Source organism: Myotis lucifugus, unplaced genomic scaffold, assembly GCF_000147115.1.
Source record: "Myotis lucifugus unplaced genomic scaffold, Myoluc2.0 scaffold_282, whole genome shotgun sequence".
NCBI classification, from domain to species: Eukaryota; Metazoa; Chordata; class Mammalia; order Chiroptera; family Vespertilionidae; genus Myotis; species Myotis lucifugus.
Window position 1 is genome coordinate 717,530 of NW_005871330.1, and position 26,691 is coordinate 744,220.

General features: G+C 41.5%; 2 protein-coding genes across 5 annotated transcripts; one reads left to right on the forward strand and one right to left on the reverse strand.

Annotated features, from left to right (window-relative positions):
* Positions 1 to 14,331, reverse strand: LOC102437924 (protein SCO1 homolog, mitochondrial). Its single transcript, XM_006099732.3, has 6 exons — positions 13,988 to 14,331; positions 13,003 to 13,093; positions 10,348 to 10,545; positions 9,283 to 9,375; positions 6,071 to 6,186; positions 1 to 874 (listed from the first exon to the last, which is right to left on the reverse strand). The coding sequence occupies exons 1-6, from the start codon at positions 14,270 to 14,272 to the stop codon at positions 740 to 742; spliced, it is 918 nt and encodes a 305-aa protein (XP_006099794.1). The 5' UTR covers positions 14,273 to 14,331; the 3' UTR covers positions 1 to 739.
* Positions 14,272 to 25,972, forward strand: ADPRM (ADP-ribose/CDP-alcohol diphosphatase, manganese dependent). 4 transcript variants are annotated; one of them, XM_023763366.1, is made up of 5 exons: positions 14,348 to 14,440; positions 16,378 to 16,438; positions 20,934 to 21,551; positions 22,397 to 22,513; positions 25,453 to 25,822. In XM_023763366.1, the coding sequence occupies exons 3-5, from the start codon at positions 20,951 to 20,953 to the stop codon at positions 25,767 to 25,769; spliced, it is 1,035 nt and encodes a 344-aa protein (XP_023619134.1). In that variant the 5' UTR covers positions 14,348 to 14,440; positions 16,378 to 16,438; positions 20,934 to 20,950; the 3' UTR covers positions 25,770 to 25,822. The 4 variants fall into 4 exon arrangements, with proteins under 4 accessions (XP_023619135.1, XP_006099795.1, XP_023619134.1 ...); XM_023763367.1 differs by lacking the exon at positions 16,378 to 16,438 and having other exon boundaries at positions 14,272 to 14,388; XM_006099733.3 differs by lacking the exon at positions 16,378 to 16,438 and having other exon boundaries at positions 14,344 to 14,440; positions 25,453 to 25,972.
* The last annotated feature ends 719 nt before the right edge of the window (positions 25,973 to 26,691 follow it).

Sequence of the window (26,691 nt, forward strand, 5' to 3'; positions counted from 1 at the left end):
TGCAAAACTGAAAACACATTTATTTCACACAGAGCAATCAGTACAGGCAGAAAAGAACTCGGTTTCCATTTGCTGTGTAATTGAAAACCTAGCACATCATTTGGCTAAAATTCACATAAAAGTTCCCAAAAGAAACAAATCTAATGGTTTTCCCCAAACAATAGATTCTCTCTTCATTAGTCAGACCAGCACCTGCTGAAGGGAATGCAATGCAGAACTGACAGTGATATTTCTTAACAAGGACGACTCCACATAAGCTTTCAAGTGTAAAGATCAACTTCGAATGGCAGCGAGCCTAATTCATCAGCCACCAGATTCAAAGGGGAAGCAACAGCACTGCGGACATTATACTCTCCCTGGGAATCCAGCCCCACAACCTGCATGAGCAGGGGTCCAAGACAAAGGAGAGGCAGCAACACTGAGCAGGCCCTAGCCCGGCCGGAAACACACGGACTATGCCTCCTTCTCGGCTGTGTCCTTCTCCGAGGTCCACTCTACTGGCTTCATATTAACTTGGTCCTCAGTCTTGCGGTGCTATTTGGAAGACTTTTGGTTGTAACCTGTAAGTTCTAAGAATCCACGCTGGCTGATTCCAAGGGTGGCATGCCCTGTCCAATACATAGATGTCCTCATGGTTTGAAGGCCATCCTGCAGGTTGCACATATATGTCAGCGGTCTCCTATGGGAGACAGAGCTCCTTCCTCTTCAGTAGAGAACAGTGCAGGGGCAGCGGCTTTGGCTAGCTCCTCCTCCTGTGCTCCCGCATGTGTGCAGCGATGGAACCAGCTATTTCTGCATTCTTCTTGTTCTGGCCAAAATAATCTAGAAATTCACCATCTGGTCCAATCAAGTACATTATTATGGTATGGTCCACCTGCAGAGAAAGGGGGATGGGGATGACAAGATTACCAACATAAGTGGTTTATTTTACTGTTTAGGTTCTGCAGGGTAACAGAACTTCACATTGTGCTTAAATAACCTGTGGCACCGATTATTTACGGAATGGTCCGAAGCCTATTATAGTGACACATTATCTCGAATAGCTTGTGGTCTAGAACTCTGCACTGACCATTGCTTGAAACATCAGCTATAATTTGGATTTCCTTTGGTTCAATCCTTAGCATATCCACACAATCTCTATTAAAACTTCCACTTCTAAGAAACAGCGGCTCTGGCCTTCGTAACACAGTCAATGCTTGTGGACGATGCTCGCTTGGGAAGAGCTGACATTTATGAGTAAAATATTTCATCAGACCCCTGGACCATATTACAAAGACATAGCACATGGAATTAAAAATGTTGGGGAGAAATTATGTTCTTCAATGAGTTCTTGGGTGTATGCCTTTGCTTTAGGAAGAACTGGCTGGCTGTCAATTCATCAGGACCTGAATTCTGCTTACCATGTTTCATGAGAAGAAACCAGAAAACCAACTTCTAACTATAAAAGTTATAGACTCTAAAACAGTATTTAGTCCTGATAGCAGTGATTCAAATGGAAACATGACAACAGGTGTCTTTCTCCCGCAGGAAATTCTTACACTACACAGGGCAATCCCATCCGAAGCAAAGCACCAGGAAACTCCTGAGAAGCCACAACACTACACCTCGGAGGGATCACCTAAAATCCACTATCCCAGTGGTTGGCAAACTGCGGCTCGCGAGGCACATGCGGCTCTTTGACCCCTCGAGCGTGGCTCTTCCACAAAATACCGACTTCTGCGCATGGGCCACGAAGTTTCAATCGCCCGCATGTGGTATTTTGTGGAAGAACCACACTCAAGGGGCCAAAGAGCCACATGTGGCTCGCGAGCCATAGTTTGCCGACCACTGCACTATCCTTTCCAGGCAAAGTTCTTAAAGTATTCCTAGCTCTAACTTAAGTTTAGACTAGTCACCAGTCTTTCTTAGTTACATGATTCCACAAAACCCCATTTTAAATGAGCAGAAGACTTAGAATTTAGAGTCCTTGGAATTTACTGCAGGCTTGATTGCTACTTGGCAAGATTAAAAGACAGGAATGTGATCACACATACCAAACTGGAGACAGCCCTCAAATATATCTGAACATATGGTATATGTGTGAGGTAATTACTTTTTTATAAACACACATTCATAAAGACACAGCAAATGGAAAGAGCCACCTGCCCACTCAGATACGGAAAGAATGTACACCGCAGGCTCAAGCAGCTGTGACTTCATGTCTTGCATCATTTACTGCAGGAGCAGGGCAGGGGCTCTGTGCTTCTCCACATATTTGAAATATTGGTCAGAACTAGGTCTCCAGCTCATCTTCAAACCTTATCCTGAAGCTTACCCCCTCTTCCTCCCTATTTCTTCCTTTTCTCTGTTCTCTATTTAAAAATAGAATGTCAGTGCACTGAACTTACTTTATGAGTATTCTTAATATAAATTACTTCCTAATACATAATAAAAATATTGTACTATCCATGTATGTCAAACTGGTCAGTGGTCAAGTCTCAATGCACATTTGGTTAAGGGCAGAGCAAATTGCCACCTGTTTTTAGTGTGGGATACTCTAAAGTTCTAGTAGTTCCTAGTAGAGAACAATAAACCGAGCCACCTGGCCAGGGCACAAGCTCTTTCAAGTGTCACCTTAACCCAGGAGATAGCTATCAGACACCTCTACAAACAATAAAATAGGCTGAGAGGGTAAATTATCAAATTGGTAAATACCAGACCGAAGCTTAGAACCTAGATCTGTCCAATTTCAAAGTCCACAATCGTTTTATATCATCATGTTGGCACTATCTCTACTGGATATACACGCACACACCTTTTAATTTTTGAAAAGGTAACCAATGCTCATAAAAAAGAACAAACTTATTCAACGAAAGTCCTCCTCCTCCTCTTCCAGACCCTCTGAGTCCTCAGTTCTCCTTAGAGGGAACCCCTGCTGCCAGTTCCTGTGTTCTCCTAGAGCAGAGGTGGGGAACGTCCAGCCCGTGGGCCGCAAAAGGCCCATGAAATCACTTGGTCTGGCCCTGCCAAGGCATTAGGGGTGAGTTAATTAAATGTCTGACCAAATACAGCAGGCTAATTTTTAAGTTGATAAATTTGTATGGCCTGGGAACGATGTTATTAATATCCACATGGACCTTGGCAGAAAAAACGTTTCCCACTCCTGTCCTAGAGAAATTCTCTGCATTTATTAGTGTGAGTTTCTATCTATTTATTTCTTTTACCACCTGTCACCTATTTATTTTTACAAAGAAGTAACAATATACTGTACTTTTCTTCTCATTTAATGACATACTGGACATTGTTCTATATCAGCACATATATCGTAAGCCTTTAAGAAATGGTTGTCTGGTTTTCAGTCTTTTTATAAGCAATGCTGTAGGTTATAGCTACAGGGTAAGTTCCAAACAGTAGAACCTCTAACCGAAAGAGCATCTGACAAATTGCCCTCTGAAGAGGGTGTGCCCGTCAACCACGCAGGAAGTGCCTCATCCCAACAGCTCCTGGGCTCTTTTCCCAAATTCGACTTTGACAACATGTTTCAAACTTTTGATCTTTGCTGACCTAACAAGTGAAAATGGCATCACAAGTCACATGTTTTTCACTGAGTGACACTGAACATCTGTTTTTGGTTTGAAAGCCATTTATATTCTTTGTCAAAAGTAGTTTCTATGCATACAAAATCATGTCAGATTGCATGCATACCGTGCAGTGCTGTGCACATTTAGCTTTCAGTGGACCCCTGAAAGACTGGCACCAGCACACAGACCATTCTGAGGGCTCCACTGGCGTCTGGAAGCCAGAGTCGTACCTTGTTGCTGTTGTTTGAGATTAAGAAAACCTCATTCCATTACACCTCAACCTTTAAGATACTCCCTGCCTCCTTGCAGTTCCTAAAATTGTAACAGCAGTTTTCGCACACCATCTTGTGGATGAAAATCTGTGACTTCCAGGGCAGAAGCCATACTAATGATGAACCAAGAAACTGGAGAGTGTCTCCCCCTATTGGTTGATTTGGCAAACGTAGAGCAATGGACTCCACATTAAGATAAAAAATATTAACATCCCATTCTGGATTATGTACACAGTACAAATCTCAGTGCCCAAACTCGAAACCAGTTAATTCAACTCTCTTTTACAGAAAGAGTAAATAAGCTGGAATTTCTTGCCATGGCTTCCTCTCTTGCCCTGTACTCTTCTCTCATTCTTCTCATGCTGCTGGTGCAACAAGGGGAAACCCCAGTAGGATTTCCTCTTTCCTTAAACTTAGGGCTTATGGAAATATGCTAATTTTTAAAAAAAATATTTTATTGATTTTTTACAGAGAGGAAGGGAGAGGGATAGAGAGTTAGAAACATCGATGAGAGAGAAACATTGACCAGCTGCCTCCTGCACACCCCCTACTGGGGATGTGCCCGCAACCAAGGTACATGCCCTTGACCGGAATCGAACCTGGGACCTTTCAGTCCACAGGCCGACGCTCTATCCACTGAGCCAAACCGGTCAGGGCAAGAAATACGCTAATTTTTGTCTTTTTTTCTCATGAACCCAAGTTTCCCTAAATCTAGGAGGTATCAGAATTGGAAAATAAGATTATGGAAAATAAGACTGAAGCAAAGGGACCAGAAGCCAAATTGAGCCTGTAGGCTACAGTGTGCCCAGGTTCAAGGTGACAGAGAAACCATAGGGCCGCAGATAGAGCACCACAGTGAGATGCCCCCTCTGCACACTGCTCTTGGAAATGAGCCATGGCATAGCCAGCAGATCAATGACTCAGGTCCTGGCCAGCTTTCTTTCTATAAAACAGCTTTGCTGGTAAAAAGGCTCTTCTGGTTAATCACTTTGTCCATCCAAATTAATACAGAAACCAGAGTATGACAACTAAAGAAAAAAATGGAAATGATACTAAAATACAATGTCAACTTTTTTTAAAAAAAAAATACATATTTCTATTGATTTCAGAGACGAAGGGAGAGGGAGAGAGAGAAACATCAATGATGAGAGAATCATTGATTGGCTGCTTCCTGCATGCCCCACAATGGGGATCGAGGCCGCAACCTGGGTATGTGCCCTGACTGGGAATCAAACCCTGACCTCCTGGTTCGTAAGTCAATGCTCAACCACTGAGCCACGCCGGCCAGGCAATGTCAGTTCTTAATGTGATGGGAAAGAATGTCCTGTTGAGAAAACCGAACAGAGCAGTATGCATGCCCTTTGTTGGTGCTTCACTGTGAAACCACTGGTGAGAAACGGAACTCAGGAACTTGGGCATTAGCCTAGGGCTCCTGGGGCAGTGCTAATGAAAGTAGATAGCTCTTGAATGTATGAGCTACAGCAGAACACCTTAATGGAATCATTAAAAAGAACATAATTAAACACCTAATGATGGAAGTCATATAGAGATATGAAAATACACCTGCCCTAAATAGTTTGGCTCAGTGGAGAGCCTGCAAACAGAAGGAGGTTGGGACCAATTCCAGTCAAGGGCACATACCTTGGTTGCAGGCTCCTCCCCGGCCTGGGCCCTGGTCAGGGCTTGTGCAGGAGGCAACCAATCGATGTGTTTCTCTCACATTGATATTTCTCTCTCTTTCCCTCTCTCTCCACTGTTCCTAAAAATCAATGGAAAAATATCCTGGGGTGAGGATAAACAACACAAAAAGTGTCCTTGGGTGGGGATTAACAAAGAAAAAAAAAAGAAAGAAAATACACCTTATAGAAAGTCTACCTATCTGTGCCTTTCCTATTTTCTCTTGCCTTTCTAAATTCTTATTCATTCAACCCCAAAATACAGTTCCTCATGGCCAGACACTGTTTCTCAAAAGAAGCAGGGGACACAGAAACAATACAATGCTTTTAACAAGTAAAATAGCTTTGACCTCTTCACAGGGGACACAGAAACAATACAATGCTTTTAACAAGTAAAATAGCTTTGCTCCAAAATGCTGGCTTCTCTTTATCCCTAATTCCTAAGGAATTTGCAAAAATCTCAGGTTTTCTTTCCTCTCTGATGCCAGTTGTCACTTAAATCTATATGAACATCTGAGCCCTGAGAGTTGGCCTGTGGGTAGAAACCTGAGCAAGTACTTACTATGTAGTCCTCATCTTCGTCCCTGGGGCCAGGGCTGTAATACACTCGGTAAGCTCTGGCTACTTGATCAATCTCCTCTTTTGTGCCAGTCAAACCAACCAGTTTGGGAGAAAATTCTAAATAAAAAATGAGAAAGACAGCAAAAAATGAGAAGCGCACAAAACAACCTATCCCTACATGAAAAAGCAGTACTAGTTATAAAGAAGCCCTATTGCTACTTTCTTCCTGTGAGTCCCTAAACATTTCCTCATGTTTCAAAAGAAAAAAATTTCACATAGAGAACAAATAAAATTTTTCCTGTTGTATACAAGTCACATTGGAATTAAACTAGAAATCAGTAACAGAAGATAGCTGGAAAATCCCAAAGTATGTGGAGATAAACACACTTCTAAATAACATGGGTCAAAAAGGAAATTTCAAGAGAGTAAAAAATATTTTGAAAAATGAAAATGAAAATGCAACTTACCCAAATTTGTGGGATGAAGAAAAAGCAGTGCTTAAGAGAGAAATTTATAGTACTGAATGCATACATTAGAAAAGAAGAAAGATCTAAAGTTGGTAAGTTTCCTCCTTAGGAAACTAGGAAAAAAAGAGCAAATTAAACCCCATGTAAGCAGAAAAGAAAAATGAGAGCAGAAATCAATGGAATTGAAAACAGGGTATTAATACAGAAGATCAATGAAACTGAAAGTTGGTTCTTAATAATCTATCAGTCATATCCTTTCATGACTATCTAGTAAGGAGGGAATATATTCTAATTATTTGTCACATTTCTTATTTAGTTGTTTTTAAATAATGAGATATGCTGAAGTTCAAAGATATTGTCATGAATTACGCACTATAGTTTTTATCTTTATATCATATCATGAGATAAAAATTTGTCTCATTATTAGTTCACAGCAGGTCAAAATATCTGTATCTCATTTTCCAGCAAATAATCTCATACTACGGATCTGCTGTTAGGTTTTTGGAATTTATGTAAGTAAGCCGGTGAAAGTCACTTAAAACACCTGGATTCATCAGACTATTAAAGTGATAGTCCAACATTTAACCACAGTACCTTCTTCTGAAGGGAGAGAAAGCCTATTTTCATTCCTTGGACTAATTCATTCTAAACTGAAAAATTGTTCAGGTACTGAAAAAGCAAGATGGCTTGTCTTTCTTTTCTGCTCAATTAGTAAATGAAGAGAGAGGTAAAAGAAGCCTGAATTAGTTGCACATCCAGACCTTTTTAAATTGTTGAAATTTCAATAATTTTCTAGCTACTAATTGAAATATTTTAAAATCCCCCCAAATGCAATTACTAATGATTACTTCATCAATCACTGCCAAGTGACTGACAGTGATTGATGAAGAATATCACCACAAGGTTTTGGTAGTCTAGTTAGGTGCAGCAACTCAGATATCTATTCATTTGGGGTATTTATAGTTTGGTTACTACTAGTATACCTGCTTTTTCTGGCTTTAGAAAATACCCTATTGCCCAAGTTTCTGACAAACTTGCAAACTATGAACATTAATTGTACTTTTACACACTAAAAACATAAACCTTTGTAACCCTGGATTATGCAAAGATTTCTTACATATAAAGCCAAAAGCATTACCTATACAAGAACAAGTTTATAAGCTGGATCTCATCAAAATGGAAAATTGCTCTTCAAAAAACATGACTGAAATGACAAGCCATGGGAGAAAATATCTGCAAATCATACACTTGATAAGAGACTTATATCAGGAATATAAATAAAAGTGAATAAATAAAACAAAAGCCTCAAAAGATATAAAGAGACACTTTTTACTGAAGAAGACATACAGATGGCAAACAACAGCATGAAAAGATGCTCAACATTAGGGAAACGCATATTAAAACCACAACGAGGTGCATATCCATGCTCTTAGCAGTTTTATTTGTAATAGTCAAAAACTGGAAATAACTCCAGTGTCCATCAACTGAATACTATTCAGAAATAAAAATGAATGAACTATTGATACATTCTACAAGGATGAATCTCAAAATAATTAAGCTAAAAGAAACCATTCAAAAAGAGAGTACATATTCTATAATTCTATTTACATTGACTTGTAGAAATGCAAACTGATCTACATAGACAGCGAGCAGATCTGGTTGCCGAAGCCAGGGGTGGGTGAAGTGGAGGGGCAGGAGGGAGGGATTAGCAAGGGCACAAGGAAGCTGCTGGGGGGCATGGATATGTTTACTCTTTTTGTGGTGATGGTTTCCCAAGCACACATATGTCAAAAGGTAACAAACTGCACACTTAAATATATACACTTTGTTAATTATCTCTCAATCAGTCTGTTAAATAATAAAATATATAGTAAGGTCCTTCACAAAACACATTTTAAAAAATAACCTCAAAGGTTTAGAGGACATGTGCATTAGACTGTGTCATAATAAAAACAAATATAAAACTATTCACTAGTTGTTCTGTCCAGTAATTTAAATCAATTTCACCATAACTACAATTTAAATTCCTGATTTTTAAGCACCCACCTTCTGCACACTAGTATAAGAACAAAACCTGCTTGATTAGATCTTTACTCTCAACACACTTTTCAGCTGAAAAAACTCAAATCTAGAGAAATTAAGCAACTCACCTAAGCTCGTAAGACCTAAGTATTCACCTTTAATTCTACCATAATTTACAGTCTTTAAAAGTACCTTCTAATAGGTTTTGACCTGCATGTTGAGATGTTTGAATTGAAATCCTTCCACTAGTAGTTATGTTTCTGTCATAATCAATATTTTGGGTTTATAAACTATGTCCTGAGTTCAAAATGTGTTTATATAAGATTTATTTTTAATCTCTCAATGCACATACTCCCAGAACGTATGCACATTAATTTTACAAAGGAGAGAATGAGATGCACAGGCGGAATTAGAAACAAGGCCCCTTACTCTCAATTCAAGGCTCTATTGACTTTGCTGATACACGAAGGCTGAGTTCAGTTCTCCCACCCTGACAAAATAAAAGGACCCTGCAATATAAATATGTGCCCAGCAATAAAGAAGCCTGTGTCTTATTTACTTACTAGCCACAGTCACAACTCTGAGCCTCATCTTTTTATTTGACTGTAAAATTGGAGATAACATTTGTCCTCCCTATTTCACAGGCCATTTTAAGGTACAAATGAGTTGATATTTCAAAAACTGTAGAGCTAAACAGATACTAAGTATTAGTAATGGGACATACCTTTCACATAATTTGCAATGGCTTCTTTTGTGTCCCTCTCTGGGTCAATAGTGATGAAAAGTGGAGTTAAATCTGGCAGAGTTGGAATATCATCTGAAAGAAAGTTCGTTAGTCAGTATTCACACTGTAAGGGAAACGACAAAGAAAACCAGCAATTACAGTGGAGTGTAGTAGCTACTGCAAGGCTTAGGGAAACAAAGGCACATCTGACACTGGTCTTACATGACCAGGAAGGGGATGGAATGGCCTTGAGGAGAAACAGATTGGTATACTGTCTGTGGTGGAATCAGATAACCTACCAAATACCTGCACCAAGGTATCTTGTCCCCTAATCCAACCCAATACTGTAGGTTATTCCCCGCACCAGGCCCCAAAGGCAGGGCAAACTATTCATAAGAACCGAATAGCCTGGGATAATTCATTTTAAGAAGGATGTAGCCTGTCTTCTTATTGGTACTAATAAATGCCCCTGCCTGCACGTCATTGACCACCCACAGATTTCAGTCTAACCAACAGTCATCTGGGAAAGGCAACAGTGGACTCAATAATGGAAGCCACAATAAAGGGACACAAAGCAGAGTTAAGAGAGACCCAGATCACACTGACATTTTTTTTAAAATCCTCACCTGAGGATATTTTTCCATTGATTTTTAGAGAGAGTGGAAGGGAAGGGGAGAGACAGAGGAACATCCATGTCGATTGGTTACCTCCCACAACGTGCCTGCACCAGGACTGGGGTTTGAGGTACATGCCCTTGACTGGGAATTGAACCCAGGATGCTTCAGTCGGTGGGCTGACGCTCTATCCACTGAGCCAAACCGGGTAGGGTCACATTGACATTTTTAAGCAAACTAATATTTAGCATCATAACAAGCTTCTTTTGGTGGAGAATTTATAGGTCATGGGAATCCAAGCAATAGACAAGCCTAACACTAAGATTTTATGTTCACACAAACCAAATAATTACAAACCTCCATCTAACAGTAATACTAGAATGTGAAAAGAATAGTAACATTAAGGACATTAAGTAAACATACTTTTCATAGTAAGTAATGGCTTCCTTACCTATTTCATCCACGACTTGAATCATTTTTTCTAGTTCTTCTGGACAAACATCAGGGCAATGAGTGAAACCAAAATAAATCAATACCCACTGACCCAAATAGTCCTTATCAGTTTTGCGCTCTCCGGTATGAGTTACGAGGGAAAATGGTCCCCCAAGTAGAGGCTTTCCAATGCTTCGCTGCCGTTCCTTCTCCAGCTCTTAAACAGACACAAATACACACACACACACACACACACAAAATTGTCAATATAACCACAGTTACTCAATACCTGATATATGATTCATACTATACTAATGGCTGTGTGGGCACAAATTGTATAAGAAATAGTGTCAGTTTTCAAGAACCTTAAAAAAACCTCTTAAGGAAAATAAGCATAAAATAAAATAAAACAAAATCAAATTAAATCAATATGTACTAAAGACAATAAGAAACGAAAGTGGTAAAAATATTTCTTCTGGAACAATTCAATCCTAAGCCAACAGGTGTGCCATGATGCGGGTGAGAGAGAGGGCATAGCTATACAGAATGCCTGAGCCCAAGGGGGCAAGGTGGTGGCCTGGCATTGGGAAGTCTGAGCCTGAGTGTGCCGAGGGCAGCTGTGTGCTGAGGGGAGGGGACAGCGGTGATGGGAGCTTACTTACTTACTGGGGGCTGATCAAATAAGTAAATATATTAGAGATAAGAGAGTTACAAATGGACAAGGAGTTAGAACAATAGAAAGAAAACTAGAATGAAACTTGCAGTACTGGAAAGAAACTGGAGGTACAATATGAACTTATGGTTTCTCTATATACAGAAATATAGATTAAAAAATATATATACACTGTATATCTCTTTCCTAGCTCTGTCTACTGAGAGGACCTGGGAGAAGACACATTGAACTCATATACCAATAACAACAAACTCGTATCCTGACTTCTAAATATCCTCCTCCACAAAAAGGAAACAGGGTTTTTAGAGAAATAGCTGATATCAGGTCCTGAAAGTCAAGTAGAAACTGAAAAACTTACAGATTGAAGGAGACTAAAAAAGCAACTAGGCATGAGGTGTGGTTCTAAACCAGACAACTTTTGCCATAAAGGGCATCAGGCTGCACCACTTTAAAGAGGTCTGAACACTCAACAGTAAAGCATATCAGTGTCGATTTTCTGATTTTGAACACCGTATTGTGATTATATTGGAGAATGTCCTTATTTGTAGAAATATACAATAAAGTATTTAGAGATGCTGAGGCATCATGTCAAGCAAATATTTTCAAATGATTTAGGAACACTTTTAATATTGTATGTATCATAATACATTTTTAATAAAAATGTTATTAATTGCAGGTGACATTCCAAACTAAAGTCAAATGAAGCTTGCATTTTCCTTAAATGTCTTTACCAACACTTTCCTAGCTTTTCAGTTTTATTTCACTGTGATACTAAAGGAACTTAACTGCTTATTAGAATATGAAAATTATATCAATAAAGTACTACCAGTTATACAAAAGAAAGGTCTAAATATCTTCATGAATCTTATATTGCTCAGGTTCTAAAGCCTATGAATTCTCACTCCCAGATTTAAACACCATCCTGTGTATAATGGCATCAAAAGAGACACTAAAAAAATCAAAACAGATTTAAGTGACACTGTAAAGATTTACTGAAAACTCTAAAGCAAATCTGAAGAAGTCCTAGAATATTCGCTAAAATATAAACTTCCTGTAAACAATTTCTAAACACTTCAAGTGTCTGTCCACAGCGGTTCCTAGCTTCCCGCCACAGGTTCTCCCTCTCTCTGTCTTCCATGGTCAGTCTCTGGCCTTCTTCTGTCTGCTGATACCCAGTGGTTTATGGTAGGGGTTGAGCTTTCCTTTGGCCCTCAGAGCACCCTGAACTTCCCTCTGGCCTGACAGAACCTCATCTAGTAAAATCTTTACTTCACAGGTATCGCAAAGGCTGGAATGCACCTTAGTCATCTTTGTAGCCTCTGGACGTTGCACTAACCCACATTCAAATCTGTCCAAAAAGAAGTCATTTCATATTGTTGCACAGTGCTATGCTGGATTGGATCCTGGAACAGGTAAAAGGCAACGGAAAAACAAGTGAAATCCAAATAAAGTGAGTGAGTGGTTTAGTGAGGACTAGTGTACCAATTCTAATTTCTTAGTTTTCATGACACGTCAACATTAGGGGAAGCTAGGTAATGGGTATATGAGAACTCTCTATGCCAGTGGTTCTCAACCTTCCTAAGGCCGCGACCCTTTAATACAGTTCCTCATGTTGTGGTGACCCCCAACCATAAAATTATTTTTGTTGCTACTTCATAACTGTAATTTTGCTACTGTTATGAATCGTCATGTAAATCTCTGATATGCAGGATGTATTTTCATTGTTACAAATTGAACATAATTAAAGCACAGTGATTAATCACAAAAACAATATGTAATTATATATGTGTTTTCCGATGGTCTTAGGCGACCCCTGTGAAAGGGTTGTTGCACCCCCAAAGGGGTCACGACCCACAGGTTGAGAACCGCTGCTCTATGCCATATTTACACCTCTTCTGTAAACCTAAAATTATTTCAAAATTAAAAGTCTAAAAACAAAGAGATGCTAGTCCAGAGGCAGGAAAGACGTTATGCAGAGCTGACCAAATGACATGTACTCACTGTCCGTCTTCTCTTTCTTGAAGAGCTTCATTCCAGCCAATAAAGCTCCTCCAATGGCAAACGTGACAGCTAAGGACTTCCAGGAAACGGGCTACTGGGGCAGAGATTTCAAAACCAAAACCACTAGTAAGATGCAGACACTTAACCATACTGAACATATTACCGTAGTTTTAAATATGAAAATGGAGGCCCTGATATTGTTCAATGTGCCGAACGTTTCATGCTACTTGGGATGAGGACGTACTGAAAGTGTCTGCGGATGCAGCTGTATCTGGGCTCCTAAACGCAACCACAAAGGCACGTTCTCAAGGGCAAGTCCGCTCAGCCCATTTCTCTTCATTTGGAAAAAAAAAAAAGACAAGCAGTGTGCCTCTGATCCCCACTGCTGACCTGAAAACCAGTTCATTACCTGCTGGTGCTGCTATTGTGAATATCAATAAACCAAGTGAAGTTTGGGAGGTGAACCTGGCTTGCAAAGTGGAAGAGGCTGCGAGTGGAGTTCCTGCAAACGCATCGCAACCTCATTTCCTGGTTCTCTGCGAGTCCCCAGATGCGGGGCTGCGCAGGCCTAACTCACTAACATCCCCCAGATCCGAGAAACCCTACCTACCCTCACCCACCACCTAGAGGAAGTGGCTTGTAAGTTCTTTTTGGGTCAGAAGAACCTGAAAGAATCCCCCCTCTCAAAAAAAAAAGAGGGGGGACCTATCCAGCAGGCAACAACGATCCCTATTTTGCTCCATTTCAACGTGCACACCGACCCTCCGAAAGGGGACCCGAATGTCGAGATTCTCAAAACGCCCTGACCCCTCAACAATGGAAAGTTTCGGGTGGAGGACGCTAAGGAAACCTAAAATGTTGACCCAGGTGAGCGGCTGGGCCGCAGACGATTTCAGGCGCGGCCGGGTGCTTTCCGAGGTGACGACCAGGTGGGAGGGCCCGACGGCCGCGGCGAGGGAAGGAGGTGCTCCGGGTGTGCACTCACCCCGGGTTTCGAGGGGCGGGAGGGGTCTCGGCGGCCCTTCGGCTCGGGTCCTGGCGCCCCCGGCGGCGGCGGCATCGCGGAGCTGAGGCGCCGGCACCCCGGACAGGCGCGGGGGAGCCCCCAGGCCCGCCATCCCTTCTCCGGCTGCGCGCAGAGTGGCCTCAGGAAGACGCCCACGGTCCCCGGTGCCGGGCCCCACACCCCGAAACCTCGAGGCGAGAGGAGCCTAAGCTGACCACCCGGAAGCCGCATGAACCGGCCGGATCCCTGTAACAACCCCGCCATGAGCTTTGGAGGTCGCGCCTCCTTCGACCCGCCCCTCGACTTCCGGTTCCACTTTGACTTCCTCCGGAAGTCGGAGGAGCTGCTCTTCCCGTCCCGCTCGGCTCGTTAGTGACGCGGTGAGTCACTGAGCGGAGAGTCCGGCCGCCCTTCGCTGGGAGCTGGCGCGCGGTAGGTGGCTCCTCGCGGTCGGAGGCGGGTCGCCCCGGGCTGGACAGCGGGACCCTCCGGAGCGGCCGCCTAGGGGGTCCCGGCTTCGCGGCGGGGCCTGGGCCGGGCGGGCCTGAGCGCTGCGGGCCCCTCGCTCCCCGGGCAGCCCCCCCCCCTTGGTCTCGGGGACAGGAAAACGGGGTCCGCAGCCCCGCGAGCCCCCGCAGTCCTCACCCCACCTTGTCGCCCGCCTCCTGCCCTGCCCTGTGTGGAGGCCGCCAGTTGGCTGCTGACCCCTTTGCACCTCCACGCCGACCCCTGGCGCTGGAAGTAACTGTTGCTAATATGGATGATTGATGTCTGTGGTCAGCAGCGAGGGCGAGTCAGGGAGGACTGATGACCGGCGCCCCCGGCTCTCATGGAGCCTGATCACACACAGCGGCGCAGGGCGAGGGAGCTGTGCTGCGTCACACCCGGGTCCCTAACTTTTCTCCTCCGGCCCAGTTTCTTCAGAAAGCCCTCGGCGACCCCCCTGCCCCTTCCGATCCGCGGCTGAAGGTTTGGGCGCGTGTCTCGTCTGGGGCGGAAGGGCCACGGCCCCATAGTCGTTCCTTCCGAAAGCTGGACTCGCATTCGTTTGCCCTGCGAGGGGTCTCCGTGTCTGTGATCGGAACCCCTCCCCTCCCGGCTTTCCTGGTGGATTCGCAAAACGCAGAAAAAGGGAGAAGTCGCCCTCTCATCTTCCTCCTTCGCTGCAGACCCCACTCCTGCGTGGCTTTCCCGGTGCCCGGTGCGCGGGGCGCTGAGCAGGCTTTCCTGGGCCACGTGTGCTCCGTTGGTTGTAGTCTGGCATCACCCATGTGTTTTTTTATTCCAAAGTTGAACGGGAATTTCCATGAATTTCTGCTCAAAGTCAGTGTGTTTGCTCAGCACTTCAAATCCTTTTTAAAAATATATATATTTTATTGATGTTTACAGAGGAAGGGAGAGGGATAGAGAGTTAGAAACATCGATGAGAGAGAAGCATCGATCAGCTGCCTCCTGCACACCCCTAACTGGGGATGTGCCCGCAACCAAGGCACATGCCCTTGACCGGAATCGAACCTGGGACCCTTCAATCCGCAGGCCGATGCTCTATCCACTGAGCCAAACCGGTTAGGGCCCTTTTTAATCGAATTAAATTTTCTGTCTTGGAGTTGCCTGTGGGTAGTAATATTTTTTTACCCTCATATGTCTGTGTATTGGTTTCCCCAAGGAGAAATTTTCCCTCAAATTGACAGAAAGCCACAAAAGCACTTTGCTTATTCAGGCAATGAGCCTATGAGGTTGCTGTCCATCCTTTTCAGTTGTAGACTAATTGATCACACACACATCATGTACATTGAAATGGAGTTCGGTGGTGTTTCTAGCTGGTCACTTAAGTTGTGTTTACCAGGGTGATTCTTTTCATCGCTTTGCCTTTGTTTACCAGAGCATTTTTATACAGCCTCTTCATATTAAATTTATAATGTTAAGTAAAATATTAGTTTCTGAAACAGTTCTTGACTCAAAGTAGGTGCTGTATAGCTGTCCTTCGGATGAATTGCTAGTAACACCTCTGCCCCTGATTTCCTGGACCTATGGAACTTTAGTGTTAAAAGCTACCTAAAACATTATCTAGTGTAAACCTATCACTTATCATCAAACCACCAAGATCCCCAAATGAGGTGGTTTTTTTTTTTTTATTTCTTTCCATTTCAATACTTTTCTTGGAAGAGCGGACACTGTTTTGACTGGGACCGCTAGGCCTGACTTTCAGAAAACCTTCCCGGCACTGGAACTTGATTCTCATCTCCGGTTCACACATCCACCCCGGGTGTCCAGCCACAAACATTTCTGCCTCAGTTTTGCCATGACTGCAATATTTAGCACAGTTACATTTCAAGGCCACCCTCCCCCTCCCCTTCCTCTTTCCACAGCCGCCTGCCCCATGGACTGTGCAATCACAACTTGGCTCACCCACACTCAGTCACAAACTTGGTATTTTCCTTTCTTTTCAAAAGCAAATTATTTCCTTGGTTATTCTAATTCTTCCAGACTTTATTTTCTCTAAACCAGTGATTCTCAACCTTCCTCATGCTGCGACCCTTTAATATAGTTCCTCATGTTGTGGTGACCCCCAACCATAAAATTATTTTCGTTGCTACTTCATAACTGTAATGTTGCTACTGTTATGAATCGTCATGTAAATATCTGATGTGCAGGATGTATTTTCATTGGTACAAATTGAACATAATTAAAGCATAGTGATTAATCACAAAAACAATGTGTAATTATATATGTGTTTTCCGATGGTCTTAGGCAACCCCTGTGAAAGGGTCGTTGGGCCCCCAGAGGGGTCGCGACCCACAGGTTGAGAACCGCTGCTCTAAACTTTTGAATGCTATTTAAAACTTTGTATTGCAGACATTTAAAAACACATAAAGTAGAGAGAATAAACCTCATGTACCCATTGCTAGCTTCTACAATTATCATCCTCTCCTCACCCATGTTTTTTGTGTTTGGTGAAGCAGGGGGATATTTTGAAAAAGTCCCTGGAATTAATTAATTGATGAATCTTATTAATTCTAAATCTCGACCCTGGAGGTGTCTGAGTTTTGTCCTCTGTCTACGGGGACTGCTCTTTCTAAGCTCCCTGAGTCATGATCTAAGACTCTGAACTAATCAGGAGAGTCGGTTTCCTGCCCATGGGTGCTTTTTTCCCTGCCTTACTCACTTGTGATCCTAATTGTCATTCCTTGAAAGTGCTTGTGTCCTTTCCTCTTGCCTCATATCTTTCCCTTAAGAGATCACAGCATGGGAATTTAAGTTTCTGTCTTTTTAAATAATTTATGTGATAAAATTGCATCTATCCTATCCATAACCTTGTTATTTTTTATCCTCGTCTGAGGATATATTTATTGATTTTATTATTATTTTTAATCCTCACCCTGGGATATTTTTTCCATTAATTTCTAGAGAAAGTGGGAGGGAGGAGGGAAGTGGGGGGGAGGGAGAGAGACAAAGTTAGAGCCAGACAGACATTTTTGTGAGAGAGATACATCAATTGTTGCCTCCCGAACCTGCCCCCACCAGGACTGGGGAACCTGCACCAAGGTACTTGCACTTGACTGGGAATTGAACCCGCGACCCTTTGGTCCATGGGCCAGTGCTCCAACCACTGGCCAAAACCGGCCAGGGCATATTTCTTGGTTTTAGAGAGAGAGGGAGAAATATCTATGCAGTATGTGCCGTGATCTGAGATCGAACCTACAACCTTTTTGGTGCCCAACCAGCTGAGCCATTCTGCCAGGGCCATAACCTTATTCTTATTTTTATTATTATTTTTTAATTTGAGGGAGTTTTCTTTATATGTCAACAAATCATTTTTCTTCAGTGTTACATGTGCATTTGCAAAGAAGGTGTATTCTTTCACATGCAATACATGGCGATGAGATCCACCTTTTGGTTCTATCATTTAGGTCTTCAATAGCCTTATAAAAATTTTTTCTCCTTGATCTATCTTCAACTAAGAGAGATTTTAAGTTTTATTAATGTTTCCAAGTCTTACTGACTCTCCTAAAACGTTTTTTAAAAATCAAAGTTGTCATAATATCCATGTATCCAATAGTACATCTTCATTGAGCTTGCACCTTGTAACCTTATTTGTGTCTCCCTCTTTAATCATTTCTGGCCTGAGTTCTACCTAATGCAACATCAAAGGAGTAACCTCTGTTTTCTTATATTTGATTTTTCTGGGATTATCTTTGCCTAACCTCTTATTCTTCACCTTTCTGAGTCTTTCAATTTTGTACTGATATCATAACCTTATTTTTTTAAAATATATTTTTATTGATTTCAGAGAGAGGGAGAGAGAGAGAGAGAGAAACATCAATGATGAGAGCGAATCATTGATTAGCTGCCTCCTGCACGCCCCCTACTGAGGATCAAGCCCGAAACCCAGGCATGTGCCCTTGACTGGCATTGAACCCAGAGCCCTTCAGTCCACAGGCCAACGCTCTATCCACTGAGCCAAACCAGCTAGGGCCATAACCTTATTTTTTAAAGCTATATGCATTCAGTATTTTGATCTCTTTTCTACTCCAGAACACATTGCTCTTTGGAAGTGTATGGTCCTTGCTGGTCCTTCCATGTTGCTTCACTTTAAAAAGTTGGCTAATCTTACTTTATCCCTAACTTGGACTGTGTTCCAGGAAGATGTGTCTGATTGGAATCACATGATAGAAAAGTAAAGCCAATTCACTTTGACTTTAAGCTCAAAGGAGAATTTCTTGGCTGATATAACTAAATGAATGACCAATATTAGTTCTGGCAGGGACAGGTAGACCCAGGTATTCAACTAATAGTCCCAGGACTCTACCTACTTCTTTCTGCCAGTCAGATTTCTTAGTTAATTTTCCCCCAGCAGTTCCAGTCTTAGTTATCAGCTTAGTAGAAGTAGTTCTAATAATTTTGCTCGTAGTTCCAACAAAAGTCCCAGGGCTGACCCTTGGCCCAGCTTAGGTTATATGCCTACCCCTGACAAGTGGGGAATGGCTTTTATAGGCCAACCCTGGGTCAGGTGTCTGTGCCTCTCAAACCACATGAAGTAAGATTGAGGAATTAGGTAAAAGAGTTATTGCGGTTCTGTTACAAGAACAGGAAATGGATGCTAGGCAGGCAGAAATAACAGCTATCTACTGGAGAGAAGATGAAATTAATAGGGGCTAAATGTCCTCTAAGAGTTACACAAGAACTTATTATTGCCTTAAAGGCTCTAAGTTTAAAGTTAAAAATAAGCGCATTTGACAAGGGACAAAAGCACTCCCAGAAACAGTTTTCCCTTAAGCTTTGGTAATAATGTTCCACTGATACTTTTGCTAAATTATCTTTTGATTTGATTCTTCTATTAAGCTGTACTTGGAATCGTAAATATTTGAAATCTATTAGAACTAGAGCTTTTCAACTAACTTAGGTGAGTTTTGTATTTATTATAATTGTATCTGAGTTCTTTGCCTTCCAATCAGATTATCTCATCTGCCCACCCTCACACTTATAGACTGACTTGCTATCTGGTGGGGTTTTCAAATGGGGACTGCAGGAAAAATGAGCAAATGAAAAAACCCAGTGTAAGAACACAGGCCATGTTTTAGGGTCTCCATCCCTTTTTCTGGTGCTATTTTACCTGTTTTTGGAATAATTATACCCAACCAGATTAGGGAAGAAAGGAAAGTAGCTGAAGCTCATAATTGGGTGGGTCAAATAGTTATAGAATGAAAAGAAGCCCCTAATTCTCAAATTAGTCAAATTGAAGTCTGGCCTTTACTGCCAGTTGTGGGGTTGTCACCTCCACCTCTGATAGGAACACTGACAATTAGAATTTCACATATCCGTTTTGTTGTAAGGAAGGGGAGTTCATATTCAGCTTTTAAAAAGCGGTTTGAAATTAATATCCAACTATTGAAGAACCAAGACCCCCTACTCTCATAAGTGAAAATAGTCCCGCTGGTATGGCTCAGTAGTTGAGCGTCAACCTATGAACCAGGAGATCATGGTTTGATTCCCGGTCAGGGCACATGCCCGGGTTGCTGGCTCGATAGTGTGGAGCGTGCAGGAGACAGCCAATCAATGACTCTCTTATCATTGCTGTTTCTATCTCTCTGTCACCCTTCCTCTCTGAAATCAATAAAAATATATTTCTTTAAAAAAATTTTAAGTGAAAATAGTCACATCAATGTCATACATAGTTTTTGTGCCAGATTTTTTTGTTTAAAATTATTATTCTCATATCTTTACCCTTTTATCCCAGATAAAAAATATGAGAAACTTACCCACCAACAAAGACACAAAATAACCCACAGCAGGAATTTAATATATAAAGTACAATGAATGAGTATAATGTATGACTTTCAAAAAATCCTGAAATTTTTATAGAATTATTAGAAGAAGGTGCCTGTTTAAAATTAGTGTATATTTCGTAAAAATTACAGATTATTCCAGATTTGATTTTGACTTGGCTAGAATTAGAATGCCTATTCATTAATAAAATAATACTCTTGTAAATTAATACCCTTCTAAAGAATACAGGTTATTCTCTATTTTACAGATAAGAAAACTGAAGCATTTCAAGGTCTTGGTAATTTGGATCTAAGACTCTAAAGCAGGGGCGGGCAAACTTTTTGACTCGAGGGCCACAATGGGTTCTTAAACTGGACCAGAGGGCCGGAACAAAAGCATGGATGGAGTGTTTGTGTGAACTAATATAAATTCAAAGTAAACATCATTACATAAAAGGGTACGGTCTTTTTTTTTTTTTTTTTAGTTTTATTCATTTCAAACGGGCTAGTTTGCCCACGGCTGCTCTAAAGCCCAGGCACTTTACTCTATAGAGTCTATACCAAGCTACCTAGTGAGTCAACTATTAAGTTTAATACCCACTTTACCATTTAGAAGATTAAGATGTTTATAACTGAGTTATCTTTTATACTTTATTTAGAAATCTGTTCAGAGGTTATGGATGACAAGCCCAGTCCTGGAGCTGTAAGTGAGAGTTCAGAACATCTCTTCTCCTTTGGAGTTATAGCAGATATTCAATATGCTAACTTAGAAGATGGCTATAACTACCAAAGAACCAGAAGAAGATACTACAGACACAGTCTTCTTCACTTGCAGGGTGCTATTGAACACTGGAATAGAGAAAGCAGTCCACCCTGTTGTGTCCTTCAGCTTGGAGATATCATTGATGGCTACAATGCGCAGTATAAAGCATCAGAAAAGTCACTAGAACTTGTTATGAACGTGTTCCAAAGGCTTAAAGTCCCAGTTCATCACACGTGGGGAAATCATGAATTCTATAACTTCAGCAGAGACTATTTAACAAACTCTAAACTGAACACAAAGTTTCTAGAAGACCAGATTGAACACCATCCTGAAACTGTGCCTACGGGGAGTTTTTATGCTTACCATTTTGTTCCATTCCCTAAATTCCGGTTCATTTTACTCGATTCTTATGACTTGAGTGTCTTGGGCGTGGACCAGTCCTCTCCAAAATACCAGCAGTGTCTGAAGATGCTGAAGGAGCACAATCCAAATATGGAATTGAATAGTCCTCAAGGTGAATTATTCCTTTGAGCTGAGAGTCTAATACATTGTCTTTAAATTCTTCAGCTACCTTTTATTCGGCAGGAAGATGGATGACTAAGGTAAAAGTATATTGTCACTGTTGTTCAGGGTCAGGATTTCTCACAAGCCTCATGGCACATGGATTGGTTGCTGTTTTGGTTGAAGATTTATTTAAATATCTGAATGATTGTTCTGGGCTGAGCACTTTTTCTAGAGCTTAGCTATTTAGGACTGTAAGCAGTATTGACAATATCACTTTTTTAATGGGTAGAGTGGAAGGAACAAGAAAAGTAGGACAAATAATAAATGAAATCGTAACAAGATTATTTCCACAATGATATATGCTACCAAGAAAATGAAGTATGACTGAGAGGACTGTTTTAGTTTAGGTGGTCAAAGAGAGCCTTTCCAAGGAGAAAACATTTAAGCTGAAATCTAAATGACAGGAGGGAGTCAACCTTGGATAGAGTATTTGTGACAGAGGGATAAACAAATGCAGAGGCACTAAGCATAGTTAAGACTGGCATTCTTGAACGCAGGGAAGGGCCAGTGTGCAGGATGATTTTGCAGGAGCCCTGTGGACAGTTAAGAGTCTAATTTATTTTCAGTGTAACAGGAAGCTAGTGAAATAAGCAGAGGAGTGTCAAGACTAGGAGCAGGATACTGGTACAGTGTGATTTAGTTGTGTATTCTAAATTCTTGTGGTTTCCTGTTGTAAGTCGATTGCTGCCAAATGTTCCTAAAGAGAAGTATAAGTTACCCATATTAGCTAAGTTAAAATGCCCTAATGATGAGAAAATTGTATTTGGTGGATCTAACTTACAGAATTTATTTTAGGACTTTCTGAGCCTCAGTTTGTCCAGTTTAATGGAGGATTCAGCCAAGAACAACTGAACTGGTTGAATGAAGTCCTTACGTTCTCTGACACAAACCAAGAAAAGGTGGTGATCGTGAGTAAGTATTTAAATGATTTGTGTATATTAGCATTTTAGAGAATGGGAAATTAGATTTTAAAGCATACTAATAACATGTGATATCCTCTTTCAGTAAAATGAATGCTTAGTTTAAATTGAAAAACAATCTAAGTATGAGATTAACATTTAAGGTCAAGTTAGGGAAGAATTGAATTGTAAAGTAACAAAAACATCTTGCCAAATACTAGAGCCTGTGAATTGGCCTTTTAGGTTTCATAGTAGAATTTCTCCAAATGGGATCGATTTACATAGTAATATATAAATGAAAAATTCAGTCTAGGTCCCCTACCACACCTCTGGCCCTGCTGCCTGGATGAAAGCAAAGCCGATGTAACAGGGACAAGTGTTAGAGATACAACTGGCAGTGAGCACTTACGTGAATATTGTTTTCATTTAGAATCGATTTTGACAGACATGCTGTCATCAGAGATTTAGGAATCTGGAGGTGCTTACAGTACATGCATTGGCTGTGTGCACATGTATGTATATACATAGAACTGACTTGGGATTTGCATTGTGGCTGGTATACTTGGTTGGGGGGCTGAGATTATATCCCTTGTTTTAGGGATCAAATTGATGTGGCATAATGGATAAGAACATGGACTAAGGGTCACAAGGACAGAATGCCATCTGGCTCTTACATCTGTGAGCTTTGATTGGGCATATGTCGAACCTACAAACTGCAGTTTTCTCAATATTGCATCAAATGAGATTATGAAGAAAATGATAGGCTGCTCAGGTAATTGATATAAAATGAGGTTTCTATCAATATAGTTTTTACTTATTACATTTCATTGATGTAGTGAAAACATGTAGATGGAGTTAAGGGTGTTTCTGCTACCATCAAATATCATTCAAGGCTTGAAAAATGTAAGGGACCCTCAGGGGTTATTGGCATGATGTGACACTATTTTGGCTTTACAATGAGTGGTCTCAAAAACTGAGACTTCTTGACTTGTCTCTTCTTTGCTGTTAAGTTGTACTTGTGACTTTAGAGGCATGGGGAACCTTTGTTCTGCCAAGGGCCATTTGGATATTTATAACATCATTCCCGGGCCATACAAAATTATCAGCTTAAAAATTAGCCTGCTATATTTGGTCAAACATTTAATTAACTCACTCCTAATGCCTTGACAGGGCCAGACCAAGTGATTTTGTGGGCTGGACGTTCCCCACCCTTGCTTTAGAGAATACTGGCGCTAAAAGGGACCTAGAGAACATATAGTCAGACCTTTTAATTTTAAAGATAAAGAAACTGAACCAAAAGAGATTAAACAACATAGCTAAAATCCCTCAGCTCCTGACAGAATTGAGGCTAGAGAGTCCATGTTTTGTATCCCAGCCCCTTTCCCACACTATCCTGTCTTCTCATTGTTTTTATGTCAGTGCACTTATCTATATTATCAGTCTCTAAAATTTCTGCTGTTTTCCTGTAAACTTAGAAACTGGATGAACAAACCTTTAACTCAGTGCCTTGGGTTTTCTTTAGCAAAGTTTAAAATGACTAATCGAAATTTCCTTTTTGTTTGCTTTTACACTTCCCTTTTGGCTACTCACATGTCATTTTGCCTAATTCTAGAGTTTTGGCCATGAAGTTGGAAGACAGAATTGCTGTTAGCTGGAATATGGAACACTGCAGCAGGAGGGGGCTTTGGGTGGAGAGCTCAGGAGTTCAAGGTTGAAAAGATTAACTTTCAGGTGCCTGTTACACATGAGCAGAGATGTTGAGTATAATGAATCTGAAATTCCAAATAGAGGTTTGAGCTAGGTGTATAAATGTGGAAGTTGAAAGAATACGGATGATATTTAAAACTATGGACCTTGCTAAGAGATCACAAAGTCTTTAGGTGTAGACAGAAGTGAAGCCCACAAACCACACATTCGGGCACTCCTAATAAGATACTGGGGAAATGAGGAGCTGGCAAAGGAGTGTGAGAATCAGTAGCCTTGAGGTTGGAGGGAAACTGGGAGGATTGGTACTGTCCTGGGAGCCAGGTGTTTCCAGAAAAAGGGAGCAACTAATTGTGTCCAGCACTACAGGGATTTGATAGGTGCGTCCAGTGTGGCATCTAGATCTGGAAAGTCACATGGCCTCTTTGGACCCTTAGCCCTTGTCACATCTTAACGATTGGCTGAGTGTATGTGTGCGGACAGGTGTGCACTATTGGCCCCCCTTTTTTATACAAAACTAGTAGATATTAAGCAGAATAAAAATAAACAGTAACAGAATTAGTGGGAAGAAGCAAAGACCAATGAGCTGTTTATTGTATCTGTCCTTCAGAGTGAAATGTGGCCTGATGTAGGATGTGGCCTCATTTACGTCTTGGCATCTACTTTCACATATCTCCTGTGGGACCTAGTATGAATATTCCCCACTTTCGCCTAGTTTTCTCATCTCTAAAATGGCTATGGCTACCTTGTTCTCCTGGAGGTGTTTAAAGGGGCATAAATCAGTTCTTTATAAGACATTGAGTGTTTAGAAAAATGACATATTATTCACTGGTCCATCCCTAAGCTCTCTTTTATCTAAGAGTACCTCTGTGTGTGTATGTAACATGTCTATACTTTCGGAAGTCAGAGGCTGGACTCCAGCACAGCACTGGCCTGATTCTACTGCCTTTGTGGACTGCCCTGTGCGGGTTGCCTCGGTCTCCCTTGACGTGTGTACATCCTGGGACTCGCAGGGCTTCTGTCTCTGCTGTGGCCTTTGCCCTTGTATGTGAACTATCTCACCCTCCTTTATGCTCCAGACTCCTGGCTATAGATTACCTCATTCTTCATGTATGTGAATTCTCGCTGGTCTCAGCCCATAATGAAGGAGCAATGCACATTGTTTTCCTGAGTACTCGTTTTTAGCCATTTATTTTGGTGAAAGTGGTATATCCTAATTGGCTCACAACTCTTCTCTTTAACTAACAGGTCATCTTCCCATTTACCCAGAGGCCTCTGACTCTGTGTGCCTGGCCTGGAATTACAGAGACGCCCTCGCAGTCATTTGGTCTCATGAGTGTGTGGTGTGTTTCTTCGCCGGTCACACCCACGATGGTGGCTACTCTGAGGATCCTTTTGGTGTGCACCACATCAACGTGGAAGGAGTCATTGAAACAGCTCCGGACAGCCAGGCTTTTGGCACGATTTATGTCTATCCCGACAAAATGATGTTGAAAGGGAGTGGTCGAGTTACAGACAGAATTATGAATTACAGGAAGGAAAAACCTTTTCCACTTTTAGTCTGATTTATTTTATCCATATAGAAAGAGGAGACTTAGCTTCATGTTTGTGCTCTGCTACCCCACCCCTAACTCCTCAGTCTCGTTGTTTAGTGTTCTGTTGATGTAACAAAATGTATTAATGGCTTCAGTGTTTTGCTCATAAGACATTCTGAAGTCATTTTGGAACTATATCCAGTGCTAAAAATTGGAAAGAAAATGAATGAACCAGGGAGGAGACCGGGCAGGGTGGGGGTGGGGGTGGGGTATAGTCCTCAAAACAGACTTTATTTTAGCCTTACCTGAGACTTTGAAAATTTTTTTTACGAGGAGAATATGCTCATTTACTAGCTATGTAACTTAAAATTCATAATAAAAAAGAAGCTCAGGTAAAGCTTTTCCTTTTAACCATCCTGTGCAAATGAGCTTTGGACATTTTTTTGCTCAGAATAGCCATCATACTATATTTTTATAAGCGTGTGTTCCTATTTTGTAGCCCAAAACTGTCATGTTACTCCACAGGTGAATGAATGAATGGTGCTCCCATTCCCATAGTGATGTGTGCCTCTCGTGTGAGGCTATAAGAAGGGCCTTCAGAGAAGTTATGTGGCCAGTGCAGCTGTGTGCCTGTTTCTGGGGTCTGTTTGGGCCACCAGCTAGAGCTGCATGAGGATAGACAGCAGCTAAATGAATTCACCCTTAACTCCCTTCGTAGATAAATGGGACGTGTTCAATTCAGTTGTCATACATGCTGAGGCTTATTTGCAGAAACACTATATGGCAAATGGGGACTGTTTGGAGTGTAGAGAAGGTTTGATTAAGGGCTTAAAAACAGTAAGGGATCAACCAATGCTGATCAACATGAGTGTGCCTGCCCAACCCCTTACCTAGGCCGTACAGGTGTATTTGTTTTCTATGGCTGTGGTGACAAATCACAAACTTGGTGGTT